Genomic DNA, 14,910 nt, shown 5'->3' with positions numbered 1-14,910 from the left:
CAAATTAACAGCTATTTGCCGAGACCTGCCCAGAATTATGTGTCCAGTTCTGTGATATACAGAACGTGGTGGTTGTTGTTGGGTTTGTCCTTTGTTTGCGAAGAAGGCCATGACATCAGCGAAATGATAACATGACTTGCAGTTGACTTTGCTTTGGGTGAGGGGGGGCTATGCAGGTCACCAGCCTCACTTTTTCCTCCAGAACCATCTGAATCCAGTGGCCAGATATTCATCAGGATGACTGGAGATGGGCCAGGATGCAATAGGAGACCTTGGTCTTTTTAGGCTAAAGTCTTTTCAGGTTCTCACTTAGAGTGAGGTAACATCCATTCAGTAAATAGGCCTCTTTAAGAAGTGAGTCAAGGGATGGCCCTTTTATTAGAAGAAAGGGGAAAAAATCAAGCTGGCAGTGTGGCAGTACAGTGGTGTGCAGACTGGATTTAAAGATCCTTTAGGGCAGAGATTTTTTTCATTTTTGTCTTTGTCTCCTCATCACTTAGTACACTGCCTGACACATGGCAGAAACTCATTAAAAGCTTGTTAAGACTGTTTCATGATGTTGCTGTTTCTATACTGCAATATCATTTGCTCTGCATTTCTGTAACCTTATACAGGTTATTTCAACTCTTTCGGCCTCAGGTTCCTTCTTTGCAAAAGGAAGATCAGAATGTTTCTGAGGTTCCTTCTATGAACCCTAATTCTGGGGAACATTACAATTCCTGTGCCATGCATGCATGGCAGGGATAATCCCTTAGCTGGAATTCACAATATGCCTTTTACTCTCTGAGATAATTTTTTCCAGATTGATTAATTTATGAGTGTTGAAATATAGGGCTGAACTCCATTTTCCCTCAATCCAGATCCACAACTGATCACATGACAAACCAACCTCATTTCTTAGGAGGAGAGGAAGAAAAAGGGGAGGAATACCCAGAGTTAGAACTTTCTAGACATTTTAAGGAGACTTCTGGGTTTAAGCTTTTTCTTTTCTTTCTTCTTTCTCTTTTCTTTTTTTGCAGGAAGCCTCTTTTTGGCTAAAGGTCTTTCCAAGTTAATCCCTTATCTCTCTGCTCAGGCAGTTAGTGGGGCTTCTCTGTCTTGGCTGATAAGTGTATTCTGGCAAAGAGCACACTATTAAATCCCAAAGGGTGCATAATCTGGTTGTCAGATTCCAATTGTTTTTCTGGCTTCTATAGGAAAGATAAAGCTGAGATCCTGATCTGAGAAAACTGATAGTCACCTGGAGTTCTTAATGGCATTTTACTCTCTTTGCTTTTTATGGATGATCATACCTCCAAATTGACATGCCATGTTCAGTTTTTCCAAGCTATGTCAAAAGAGTCATCAAAATCCATTTTCTGGTTTCTGTCTCCTAATACATTTGATATTCATATAGCACTTTTCCATATACAACAAAGTGACATTCCCTGTGTTAACTCATTTGTACCTCATAACAATCCTGTGTGCTACAGGAGTTATCTTCTTTTTACAGATGGGGGAACTAAGATTCTGAGAGGGTAAATGACATGTTCCATGGGCAAACAGTAAGTGGTAGAGGTTGGGTTTGAGCCCAGAGCATTTTATCTCTGACACCAAACCTGCAAGGTAAGTGGCCTCAGCCATAAAATCATAGGATTCAGAGTTAGGAGGGACAGAAGAGGTGACCTAAAACACCCACTGTCATTTTTTCACAGGAGATGGAGAGGAAAAGAAAATGATTTAGCACCTATGTGGTCATAGGTAAGTCACTTAACTTCTGTGCACCATGAAGGGCTTGAATAGAAGACTTCTAGGGTCCATCCCAACTCCAGCTCCATTGTCCTTCCAGTTCTAAAAGCATGATTGTTGATCACCAAGATCACCCTTGGAATAAATTATAGTGTTGCCACCCCTATTTATGATTGCAGCTGGGGGTGATGAGGAGTTCCCTGGGTCATTCCAGCAAGGACGTCTCAATCACTCTGGCTACACTCATAGAAAATGGAAGTTTGGAGAGTGTTTGAGATTTGCACAAAATTCTATAGCTCGTAAGTAGCAGAAGCATAGACTTAGCCTGAAGAACTCCAGTGAAGAAGAATTCACTGCTCAACAGTGCCCATTTCCCTACTGCGCAGATCTAATTATTGGCAAGTCTCATTTTACACTGAGCTGAAATCTATTTCCCTATAATTTACATCTATTTTACTTATATCTATTTATATCATTTATTTATATTTATTATATTTATATCTATTGATCCTAATTCGTAGGCTCATAGATTTAGAGTTGGAAGGAACCTTAGAGATCATCTAAACCAGTGGAGTCAAACTTTATGACCAAACCTTACATTAGGATCTCTGTGTGCCATGTATCACTTAGAAAACCACCTTAACATTATCTGTTCTTTTGTTTTCTTAATTTTGTTATATTTTCTATTGCATTTTAATTTAATTCTGGAAGCAGGATTGGGATGTACCTCTGATCTTGGCCACCCCTTCATTTTACAGATAAGAAAACTGAGGCATGTTGTGACTAAAGGGAATTGTCCAAGTTCACAGATAGTACAGTGACAGTGCTGGGACTTGAACTTAGGTCTTCTGACTATATCCCAGACACTTGCTGCCCTCTAGGAGCAAAATTTAGTTTTTACAATTACCAGAATACTTCTCATGACTATATGAAGCATGCATAACAAATAAGTAAAGAAATATGAGCTCAGGGGGCTTATAAAAATTAATTTAGGCAACTTTATTTCTGTGAGCAAAGTTATTTGGTGTTTTGGACAGTGAAGGATACAGCTAAATGACTTGAACAAAACCAGTTTTGTCTCTGTTACTAACTTACTTTGTGACTCTGGGCAAGTCCCTTCTCTGGGCCTCTGATTTCTAGAAATAAGGGGGTTAAGCTAAGAGATCTATAATTTCCCTAATACCTAACAATCTACGATTTTCTGAAATGAGCATTTTGTTCTCAGTCTCAGAATCTTGGCAAGCAGATGACACTTAGAGGGAAATGCTAGAATGGGAAATCAAAAGCCCCAGGGTCAAAATTTAGGCCAGGTCTTCCAGTGAGAAAATGAACCATTCCCATGTGTTAGCATGCACATGCACACATCTACACAGCCCTTACTTGCAAGAATGTTTTGAGAATCAAATGAGATAATGGATATGAAAGCCTTATGGAAAATATGACACTATGCAAAGCTGCCTTTGTCTACTCCTTCCTAGGCACTAAAGTTCCAACCTGGCATGATGGGGCATGGCCCACTAATCTTCTGTGTAGTGGTCTGGATAAAGTTCTGAGGATGAAAATGAATCTATCTGGAGGTAAATCTAGTTGGAGATTTGAATACAAAGGTATCAAGAAGTAGAGGGGTAATCACTCTTGCTCAGCCTTTCCATCAGGTGTTCCCCAAGTCACTGTGCACGGTCTCAAAAGTTTTATATAAATGGTGCTTTATAATTGAAAGGACTCAATGCTTCTTAAAAACAGTTTGTTTCTTATGTTTTGACTCAACAAAAAAAACCAGAGCCATCCAAAAATGGAATGCTCTACTTCAGCAATGAGAAAACTGTGGCCTCGAGGCCACGTGTGACCTTCTAGGTCCTCAGGTGTGGCCCATTGACTGAATCCAAATTTCACAGAACAAATCCCCTTAATAAAAGGATTTGTTCTGCATAACTTGGACTCAGTCAAAAGGCTGCACCCAAGGAACTAGAAGGCCACATGTGGCCTCGAGGCTGCAGGTTCCCCATCCCTGGTCTACTTCAATAAATAATGAGTACCCCATCACTGAGTGTTTGAACACAGACTGAGTGACCAGCCATCAGGACTGTTGTAAAAGTAATTCATGTTTCAGATAGGGGTTGGACCAGATGACCTTTAAGGCCTCTTCCAACTCTAAGACTAAATTGTCTTATAATTCGAAGAAGGGTAGATCTGGAAGAGAGCTTGAAAATTCACTCAGTCACTACTTTCTACTACTGAATCAGTCAAATCTTGGGCCTTAGATTTGGAGTCAGATGACGATTCAAATCCTCCCTCTGCCGCTTAGTGCCTTTGTGGCCTTGGGGAGGCTCCTTGAGGATAAAGATTATCTTACTTTTTGCTTTTGTACCACTACTATCTAGGGCAGTGTTTAGCACAGAATAAGGACTTAATAAATGCTTACTGTTTGAGTGAAGTCATTTAACCTTTTAGGCCTCTATTAAAAAAATGAGGAGCTTGGACTATTGGCCTGTAAGGCAGGGCCCTTCAGGCTCTAAGTCTATGATGCTAAGCGGAAGCTATCTGCAAACTGGAGAAGAAATTAATTTAATTCACTGGATTGAGTTTTTTAAAATAGAAGAAATTCAAAAACTGTTGAATCTGAAAATTTTGTAAATACCCATGCACCCTGAGTTAATGACGGATTCTTGCGCTGGAATTTGCAGCAGTTGCCACATCATCTCAATTTCTCTACTCGGTAGCTCCTTATTGCCTTTTGATGGCAAGTAAATATATTTGAGGTAATGTCCTCAGTAAATGCAGGAGTGTGGAAGGCCAAGTTAGTTTAAGGAGGAATATCTTTAGGCCAGTGTGGGTGTAATGGTGGGTAGGAGGACAGCCAAAGATGACCACTGCCATCACCATCCTGCGTTTTCTCTGAGGGCACATTCTTCACCAGATCTTCAGCCTACAGGTCTTTAAATTTAGCAAGGAATCAATTGAAAAAAATATTTAAAAAGCACAATAACCCCAAAGCAAGTCTTCCAGCTGCAAATGACACATCACAGTTTCCTGGAGCTAAAAGCATTTCTATATGAGACCTGAATATTATATATTTAGTTGGGCCCTTCAGTAATAGCAAGGCTCACTTATAAGATGGGAAACTATATCAGTGAGCTCAGGATAAGGGATATGATTGCAGTAAGGAGGTATCAACTGGAACAATGTATTTGTGCAGTATTAAGAAGCCAAAAGAAAGGGCAGATTTGATACCCATTTTTTTTTCCTTCAAGCTCCAACAGGCTTTATGGATTATTTGTAGGGGATCACATAATGCACAATATGCAAGTTTAAATGAAATCTCTACCCTGTATCTAAACTCTACAAATTCAAAAATTTGCATGTGCATAGTACCAAAGAAACAAGATAATTCAACCTTTACTGTAGCTAAATGATTTGCTCAACTGTACTAGCCAGACCTAGGATTTAATTATTTGAGCACCTAATCCAGAGCTCTTATCAATTTGTTGCACTGAATTAAATTTACATATTTAATTGAAATTCAGTTCTTTAACAAACATGTTTGTTAAATTTGTTTAGTCATATCAAGGTAGGTCTCTGCCAGTGTTATCTAGCTTAAATGTTAAGTTCTTGCTTTCTGGAGACCATGTCTTCAGTTTGTTTTATATGTATATATTTAATAAAGTTAATGACAGCTGTAGTGATGTGTGTGTGTTCGTCCTTAGCTGCTGAAGAAGACCATGCCATCAGAGAAATGATGATATGACTTGCACTTGACTTAGTTTTGAGTGAGGGAGGGCTATGGAAGGTCACCAGCCTCACTTCTCCTCCAGCGCCATCTGAATCCAGTGACCAGATATTCATCAGGATGACTGGAGATGACCCAGGATGAGGCAACTGAGGTTAAGTGACTTGCCCAAGGTCACACAACTAGTGAGTGTCAATGTGTATCAAGACTTCTTTGCTGCCATTGAGGGAATTCAGGGATTTGTCCCAGGTCAACTAGGTTCAAAAGAGGCCTGGATAATCTGCAAAAAAATTATTGGTCCCTGGTAAATAAAGCAGTATTTTTCTTCACTAGTAACAGAGCATGCTGAACTGGTTTCCATTTGCACTGATTCATCTATATACCTACACATATTCCCCCTTGTGACCAATGATGCCCATCTTTTCTGAAACTTACCTATAGGAAGGGAGGAAATTTGAGAGTAAAGATCTAACATCCGGTTGCCATCCACATCCACCAGATAGTTTCCTCGGCTCTCATTGTAGTTGCAGAAGAAATGAACAGATTCCGCGTTCTTTTGGAAAAGGAGAGAAACTGATTTATTCTTATCATAACCCTGTAGCTTCAGGTCCATCCACAGTCAACTTTGTATTTTTTTTATTGGTAAAAAAAAAAATCATGAGAACAATCTGTTCTAATCAATGAGTTTTAAATAAGAGGACATGGTTTCACAAACAAATCCAGAACAGATACTAGGCAATGTTCTCTAACAAAAGACTGAGTACAGTTTAAAACTCTAATAACTTAAAATTTTATTCAGAATTTTGAGACACCTTGTAATATATAGCCTACATTAAAATATCATAAATAACTATAGTTTTTTCAGATTCTTCCTGCATTCAGTCTAAAAGACAAAGTAGACTGTACCATATAGACAGAGAATCCCATAGCAGAATGGTAGACTGTTTAGCTAAGTAGAAAATAGTCTCAAATTCTTAGTTCCTACTTGCAACCCCAGTTAAAGCTGACATATAAATAAGAATACCAAAAATGCCATGCTGGATAGTATCAGGGGTTCTCATCTACCCCAGTGTTTGACTCTGATAAGGATGGGACGATGGCAGGCACTCTTCTCTGAAGGTTATTTGTGTCCCTAGAAAACCCTTAATTTACATTCGTGATACGTTTCTATGACCTGTGGATTTAGATATACCCCAAATCTATACTTAATCTAAACAGAAGCAAATGAGTGTGTGTAGCTGCTAAAATTTGCAGCAGAATGAGTCAGGTCAACAAATGCCTCCTTTTTATTTTTGTAATAGTAAAACTTAGTGCATTTGTTTTTTAATTTAGAAACAGATGACTCCACTCCTAGGCACAGATGAGACATCTCTGTGTATGTGGTGTTATGTGTTGGGTTGGGGGAGGAAGAAGGGGACAGAGTGGTTCGCAGTGTCTGAATTGTGAAAGCAACATCTGATAGAAGCATGCACAAGAGAACAGCAAAGAAATAGATGTAATGACCTTGTGATAAAAGTTATCATCACAGAATCCTTTCGGTGCTCTCTATGCCCAAGACCTCAGGCAGAAGCATGGCCCAGCCTAGACAACTTTCTCAAGAAAGGTCACTTCGGATCACTTGACAACCCCTGGCCTTGCTTCCTGCCTTATTCATATTACTTTGCCACAAAGAAATTTCCCCTGACTTTTTTGCTTTCACCTCCTTCTAGAATACACAGCTTTAAAATCAGTCTTCACATAACAGGCTAGCCTTAAACAGGAGTCAAGAGTTTATGGCTCTTCCTGAATTTCCATGCTTCCTGAATTTCTGGGCAGGCTCAGAGTGAGAGACAGGCTGGGACCCTCACTGGGGCCAGTGGCTGGAGCTGCTGTCCTTTTGTCCCAACACATCAATTGTCCTAACTCCCTCCAGAAAGGGGCATTTGGAAAAGTCATTAAATAAGCATATGGTCAAACTGCAAATTCAGAGACATGAAATTTTGGTCAAAAAAGGGATGGCCCACATATAGTTTACCTGAATTCCATTCAACTGCTTCATTAATTCCTGAAAGCAAAAACAAAAATCATTATTGCAGAAAGCTGAATCAGGACTTTTATTAGGAAGCAGTACATCACTTTTATGACTATCAGAAGATGAGAAAAATATGTATAAAACAATTCAATAGCCAGCTTAACACACAATGAAAAGTAGTTTCAGGGAGGAAGGATGAGGATTTGAGAAAATTAATATTAACTGGGACTTTGTGCCACATAGATCTTCTGTTAGGCAAGCTTTTTTATACCCAATCTAAAATGGGTGGGAGGAGTAGGGGGAAAGGGACGCAAGCAAGGAAAGCAGTTGCTGAAACTACCTTGTTCATGACAAAGAACACAGTGAAGTCACCCAGAAATTCTTTCTAATTCTGACCCCTTTAGAGTTGGGTGGCAGGGGTGGGGATGAGGGGGCTGCTTACAGGGGCTCCAGGCCTTGGATCTATTTTAGAAACACATTCAGATTCTTGCAGATTCAAAAGTTATCTTTAGATTACTTGCTCACGTCAGAATTGTTATGGAAACCATCTGATCTTCTGCTGATAAGGGTACTGGCCTCCAACTACAAGGTCTTTTGGCATTCATAGAATCACAGACCTCAGAGGCCATGTGGTACAACCCACTCATTGCAGAGATGAGGAAACAAACCTGGGGAGGTTAGATGAACTATCCAAAGTATATACAGGTAATTAAGAGTCTGAGGCACGACTTGAATCCAGGCCCTCTGACTTTAGAGCCAGTACTCTTTCCATTGTATCTTCTCATTCAACCACTGCATGGCTAAATGTTCTATCCTGGTGGTTGGAGCATTTAGGAAGAAGCAATTATATATAGACTATAAGGGTGTATAAAATCTACTCCAGCACACAGGTATTTGTCCCAGGTTAAGAAGCATTTGTGATGGGGAGCTGGTAGATAAGGACAGAAGGGACAAAAAAGCCATCTAGACTGGGGTCAATGGTTACAGCCTTCTCCTTGGTCAAATCTTTTATCATAGCTGTCAATCCACAAGGATTAGGTGAGCAGGCCTCCGGACCTGCTGCTAACAAGCAACAAAACTGATAAGCCCTTGTTTCTTCTGCTTTGATTTTCCTCTTCCCATTCTGCAGTAGAGAAGCTAATACAGAGAGGAACTAAAGCAAAGGACCTGCATGGTACACAAACTAAGTAGAGTCCATGAAGAGCAGAGAGTGATGGAAGGGAGGAAGCCTTCAATTTTTTCTTCAACCTCATTAGTCTATGATTCTAACAATGAATTTATTATTTATATTTTTTATTGCATGTGGACCTGGGTTAAAAAGGGATGGGAGTTGGCTATCAGATTATAGGGTGATCTATTGAAAACTGGCCCCACCTAACACTCAATACCTCTCCATAGGCTACCCTGCAGGTGACTGACAGTATAGGTGGTTATGACCTGAGCTCTATCATTTCTTTTTTTTTTTTTGCTTTACAAGCCTCATGATTTCCTCTTCTAAATACATTCCCAATTCACACATGCCAGATATGGTCAACTCACTCTAGATCTTGGTCCAGGAACTTCAGTCTTCATCAGAGGGCCATCATAATCAAAGTCAACATCAATTTTGGCTGCAGCTTGGCTGATAGACCTGCATCCTACATGAGCAGTAAGAAAATCACAAGAGACCAATGTAATACATTCAACAGCCACTTATAGCTAACCTAAGGCTTCATAAATCAGAGAATGCCTTTGAGAATGGGGGGAGAGAAGCCTAAGAGATGTTTTTTGACATCTCATTTGAAGAATGAGTTGAAGAACCAACCTGTTAAAAGGTCAGTCATTCTCTTTCTCTCAACATTCTTTTTACAATTAAAAATTTCAATAAAGAAATATTTATATTCTTTCTCCCTCTACCCCCAATCAAATAAAATAAAAATAAAGCACAACAAAAATTCTTCTAGCAAATAGTTCAGCAAAACAAATTCCCACAATGGCCATATCCAAAGATGTGTTCCATTTTGAACTCTCAATCCATCACTGCTCTGCAAGGAGGTGGCTCCTTAGTATTCAAACTTATTATCTCAGTATTGGAAAGGGCCTTAGACCATCTAATCAAACCTGTCGGTGAAATAAGAATCTTTTCTACAACAAACCCAATGAGTGGTCTTCCAGTTTCCACTGGAAGACACATACTACTTGTGTGAACTAGGGCAAAAATTACTTATTTTGCTGGACCTCAGTTTTCTCATCTGGAAAATGAGGGACTTGGATTAGAGTCCCCTTAGAGGCATAATCCTATGACTTTAGAAACACAATTTACATCATTGCTTCCGATGCTCCAACCAAAAGATTTTCTGTTGATGGCGAGGTTCTTTAAGCATTCTTAAACACAAGGAACACAAGCTTATTGAGTGAAATCTACAACAATGCCAAGGAAATTGGTCTAATGATAACCATACAATGATATTCTCAAAACAGACTGTTGATATTCTACATATGTACAACCAAAAAAGAAGGTATGCTGGCCACATAGCAAAGATGAGGGACAACAAAGACATAGCCTCAGAAGAGTATATTAGAGATATTAAAAGAGACACTGTCCCCTATAGAAAATTTTATGAAAAAATTGTTATTAATGCCCCCCATTCCCCATTATTCCCATACTTCCATGATATCGAATCCTGAATGTCCTCTCTATTTATAGTCTTTTATCTTTCCATCTTATCTCTCCTAAGTTTATTCTTTAACCTCATTGTGACTTCTAGACCTTCCATCTTTCCTTGTCTTTTCAGTCCATTCTGTTCTCCCTTTTGTCCTTTCATGGTTTTGACTCTATATAGTTGACTAGTTCAGTAATATATTGTCCTCTATTTTTGACTTTTTTATCCCCTCCTCCTCATCTTATTATTTAGGCCTTGCCAAACTCCAGCCTTGGTTTACCTCTCACCCTCTAACTTCTCTGTTCCTACTTAAGTATATTAAACAGTACCACAGAAAGTCAAAAAGGATTTACTGAACCCACAATAAAGTCAATTTAGGGTTCTCTCCCTGTGTTTTCTTGTATTCGCTGAATTTTTTCTATTTACTTATATCTATTCATGTATTATCTCTCCTGTCTAATGTAAGTCACCAAATATTCCTAGTGCTTAGTGCACAGTGCCTTGTGAATAGCAGGCACTTATTAAATGCTTATTGAATTGAAGAATCACCCATAATGGATTGTGGTAAGAGGGTCACCCATAGCACTGACGTCACAGATGCACCAGAAACCCCTACTATCAGGCACCCTTGTTTACTTCCCAAGACCTATCCAAGGATCAAATGAGATATATTTGTAAAGAGTTTACTTAGCATGGTGCCTGGCACATAGTAGGTACTTAATAAATGTCTGCTTGCTTTCTTCTTCCTTCCCTCCTTCCTTTCTCCTTCCCTTCCTCTTTCCTTCCTTCCCTCCTTCCCTCTCTCTTTCCTTCCTTCCCTCCTTCTTTCCTTCCTTCCCTCCTTCCTTCTTTCCCTCTCTCCCTCCATCCTTCCTTCTTTCCTTCCTCCCTTTCTCCAAAATGGATGAGACTGCCATTCAACAAATCATCAGATGTTGTTCATCTACATTCTTAAAGAGAATCAAAATCACCAGATAGACAAAAAAGAAATCACCTGCCAGTATCCTCAAAAAAACCCCCACAACACAACTTAGATAATGATCTTCCCCTAAAATAAAAAAAGTGAGTGAGAAAGAGGGAGAATTGATTTAGAGCAGAAAAATAAACTCAGAAGACAATAACATATCTAATTTATACTTCAATTGCCATGAACAAGATAATTTCTTAGGGATAGCAAAGGTGTTCAGATGAACCACACAATCTGACAGTATGTATTCTAATAAATGTAGAAAATTGAACACCTGCCTTATTTTAATCCAAGAATAAACAAACTTTTTTTTTTAATACGGGAGGTAATCTTTTTTAAAAGAGTACTTGAATACTTGAAGATAAGTGATTTGCTTGGTAAGCATCTCTTCCACCCATGAAAGCTGCCACCCTCTGCTCATTTGGTAGATAGATGATCTTTAAGAGTTGCTAGGACCTAAGCTTTCACAACCCAGCAATAGCCTGGGTAGTGAGTATCTTCAGGTTATCTAGGCTGGTCCTCAGATTGCAGGCATGCAGACCATACCCGACCCATCCTCAAAGCCTTCCTAGCTTAGTAGGAATTGTGAGAATTTGAAGTCTACTGGCATAGCCTCTGAGAACCCAGGATCATCCTGAGATGGCATAGGGTAAGGGTGGGAAATTGGTTATTTTATTCAAATAGTTATAGTTATGAAAAATATTGTGGTATTAAAACATTCATCTCAACCTTCATTAACTGTGCTAACACACTGGAGACCTTTCCACTTATGGATTCTAGCCTTGTTAATTTTAAAGTTATAAAAATTGTTTTTATTCTGAATTTAATGAGGCATAAATAAAACAGGCATTTCCATATACATGGCAGAAGATATTTGTACATATAAATGTGCAACTTGTGCATTTTAATTATTCCCCCAAAGTTTTAATAGCTTAAAACTGCACTTGACTTTTGGGATACCCTCTCTTAAGTTCCATACATGAATCTATCCTGCTTGTCTGTGCTTCTTTCTGGCTTTCTTTTTGTTTTCTTCCATACATTTAAAAAAAATGCTCCAGTGATCCTTATTTTCTTTTTTCCTTCCATACCTTATTTCCATCCTGCCCTATATTCCTAACCCTGCTCTCCCCACTGGAAAAAAGAAAAGAAAAACAAAACCCTTGTCATAAATACATAGAATAGTGCAAAGTAAATTCCCACACTGGCTCCGTCTGAAACTGTCTTATTCTAGCTTGAGATCATTAGCTCTCTGTCCAGAGGTGGGTAGCATCAGTCTTCTAGAATCATAACCAGTCCCTGCATTGTTCAAGTCTTTGCAAATCTCTCAAAAGCTATTTTTCTTTATAATGCATTTGTTGTGTATATTTTTTCTCCTTGTTCTGCTTACTTCACTCTGAATTAGTTCATACATGTTTTCTTTCCTAGGTTCCTCTGAAAGTATTCATTTTGCCATTTTATATGTGCAAGAATACTCCATTATATCCCTATACTATACTTTGCTTAGCCACTCCAAGAGATGGGGAATAGTTTCCAAGTTCTTCATAATTATATTGCAATAAATATTGTTATACATATGGATCTTTTTCTTCTCTTTGATCTCCTCAGAGTATAGGAAATTCCTGGTGTAGTGTTTTTTGGTTAAATTCTACCTGCAAAAGCCAGAGATTAATTTTCTGAATAAAAGAAGCAATCTGTAATGACTTTTCAAAAATGTTGCAAAAAGGAGACTCAGAAACAAGCAAGATTTTTTTGCAGGTTCCTGACTTACTTTGCTTTTTTTCCCCTTCTCAAATAAAAGACCAATCTGATCACCATCCTTTCTCTAATAATATAGAGCCAGAAAATGAACTGTAACATAACAGCTCACCAAATAATTCCCAATTCACACAATCATGGAAACTTAAAATGGGATAGAACCTCCTATAAGAAGTCGTTTGACTTAATCTCCTCATCAACATGGAAATCCTTCAACTACACCCCACCTATATGGGTGTCATCTAATTTTGTCTTCATACTTGTAGTGATGGAGAAACAGTGATGAGTGCTTCACAATCAACTCTCAGAAACATGACGCACTTTAAAGTTCCATTTGCATTATTAATACCTTTCTCCATCACTTTCTTAATTCTAGACAATAAACAAGGCAAAGCCAAACAAAAGCCTTGATTTCTATGTTTGCAGTTTCTGAGGTGTAAATCCTCACTCCTGATATTTAACAATCAGCTTGCTAGGAATAGCTGGCTCTTGCCTGTCTCTAAAGAGAACATGTTTCACAATGTGGCCTCTTGGGAGAACATTTTTTTTACTTGGATTGAACCAAAATCTGCCTTCTTATAATTTTCTTTCCTTTTGCTCCTAGTTCTGTCCTTGAAAGTAACATAGGAAATTTGAGGAGTTCACCAATTATAGTCAGGGCTGCTGACTGTTTTTGTAGCCTGTGAGCTAAGAATGGTTTTTACATTTTAAAATAAAATTTTATTGTATTTTAAAATGTATACTGGACTATAAAGAAGTAAAGTGTTAAGAATTAGAGAGGTTGATAGGTACATGATGTCCAAAAGCAAATGAACACAGTAGCTTAGTATTTGATAAGCTGAAATAATCCAATTCTTAACTTCCAGACAGTACAAAAACAGAGTGTAGGCCCAATTTGATCCTCAGCAAATTGTGACCCTTGGCTATACTCTCTCCTACATAACAGCTATCTTTCAAACATCTCTTTTTCAGGCCCAACATTCCAAATTCATCCAGTTTTGTCTCAGATGATATGGCTTCAGACTTCTCAGTGTTCTGGTTACCCTCTAGATAAAATATTAACAGGTGGCTAAAGGATAATAATCCATAGATTCAGGGTATTTTTTTCACTCTCTAGATCAATGTTTCTTGTTATTAATATGATCTATTATGTTGATAGTTTTCCTGAACCTGAACTAACTCTACATTCTTGGTATATATTCACCTTAGTCATAGAATATAGTGTTTGTGATATGTTGTAGTCTCCTTGTTAATATTATATTAAAAAATTTCTGCATTGATGTTAAACAGGGGCATTGGTTTCGAGTCTTATTTCTTCATATTTTTGGAGGCAGTTGGGGTTAAGTGACTTGCCCAGGGTCGCACAGCTAGTGAGTGCCTGAGGCTGCATCTGAACTCAGGTCCTCCTGACTTCAGGGCCAGTACTCTATCTTCTGCACCACCTAGCTGACCTTTCCAATCTTATAGGGGGAACAAATGAACCTTTTCTTAATGATAAACAGCATCTATTTCAAACCAACAGCATCCAGAATCAGGTGTAATGGGGAAAACTAAAGACTTTCCAAAAAGATCAGAAGTAAAGCAAGGATGTATATTATCACTGCTGCTCTTTGTATAGTGCTAAAAATGTCAGGGAAGACAAGAAATTGAGGGAATAAGCATTTATTGTGCCCTACCAATCAAACTACTAAAGGACCACTTTATAGAGCTGGAAAAAAATAGTAACAATTCAATTGGAGGAACAAAATATGAGGAATCTCAAGGGAATTTTAAAGGAAAAAAATGGAAGGAAAAGACCTACTAGTATGAGATATCAAACTGGATTATAAAGAAGTAAAGTGTTAAGAATTAGAGAGGTTGATAGGTACATGATGTACAAAAGCAAATGAACACAGTAGCTTAGTATTTGATAAGCTGAAATAGTCCAGCTTCTAGGGGTAAGGACTCACTATTTGACACAAATTGCTAGGAAGACTGAAAGCAGCCTGTCCGAAACCATGTATAGACAAATAATCTCACACTGCATACCATCATAACCTCTAAATGGAAATGTAACTTTGACCAAAAAAGGGCAACCATT

The 14,910-nt window shown here is 38.4% G+C and overlaps 1 protein-coding gene across 2 annotated transcripts in view; it reads right to left on the bottom strand.

Annotated features, from left to right (window-relative positions):
* The window catches only part of ABAT (4-aminobutyrate aminotransferase), a 120,624-nt gene that overhangs the window by 27,919 nt on the left and 77,795 nt on the right, over positions 1-14,910 (bottom strand). For both annotated transcript variants that reach the window (XM_072608681.1, XM_072608691.1), the window contains 3 exons: positions 9,006-9,103; positions 7,470-7,499; positions 5,891-6,008 (listed from right to left, as the gene is read on the bottom strand). In XM_072608681.1, coding sequence (XP_072464782.1) covers positions 5,891-6,008; positions 7,470-7,499; positions 9,006-9,103 — 246 coding nt within the window. The remainder of the gene's footprint in view (positions 1-5,890; positions 6,009-7,469; positions 7,500-9,005; positions 9,104-14,910) is intronic.

Source organism: Notamacropus eugenii, chromosome 1 (assembly GCF_028372415.1).
Source record: "Notamacropus eugenii isolate mMacEug1 chromosome 1, mMacEug1.pri_v2, whole genome shotgun sequence".
NCBI lineage: Eukaryota > Metazoa > Chordata > Mammalia > Diprotodontia > Macropodidae > Notamacropus > Notamacropus eugenii.
Note: the sequence above shows the minus strand (reverse complement) of the source record. Positions and strands in the feature narration are given on the sequence as shown.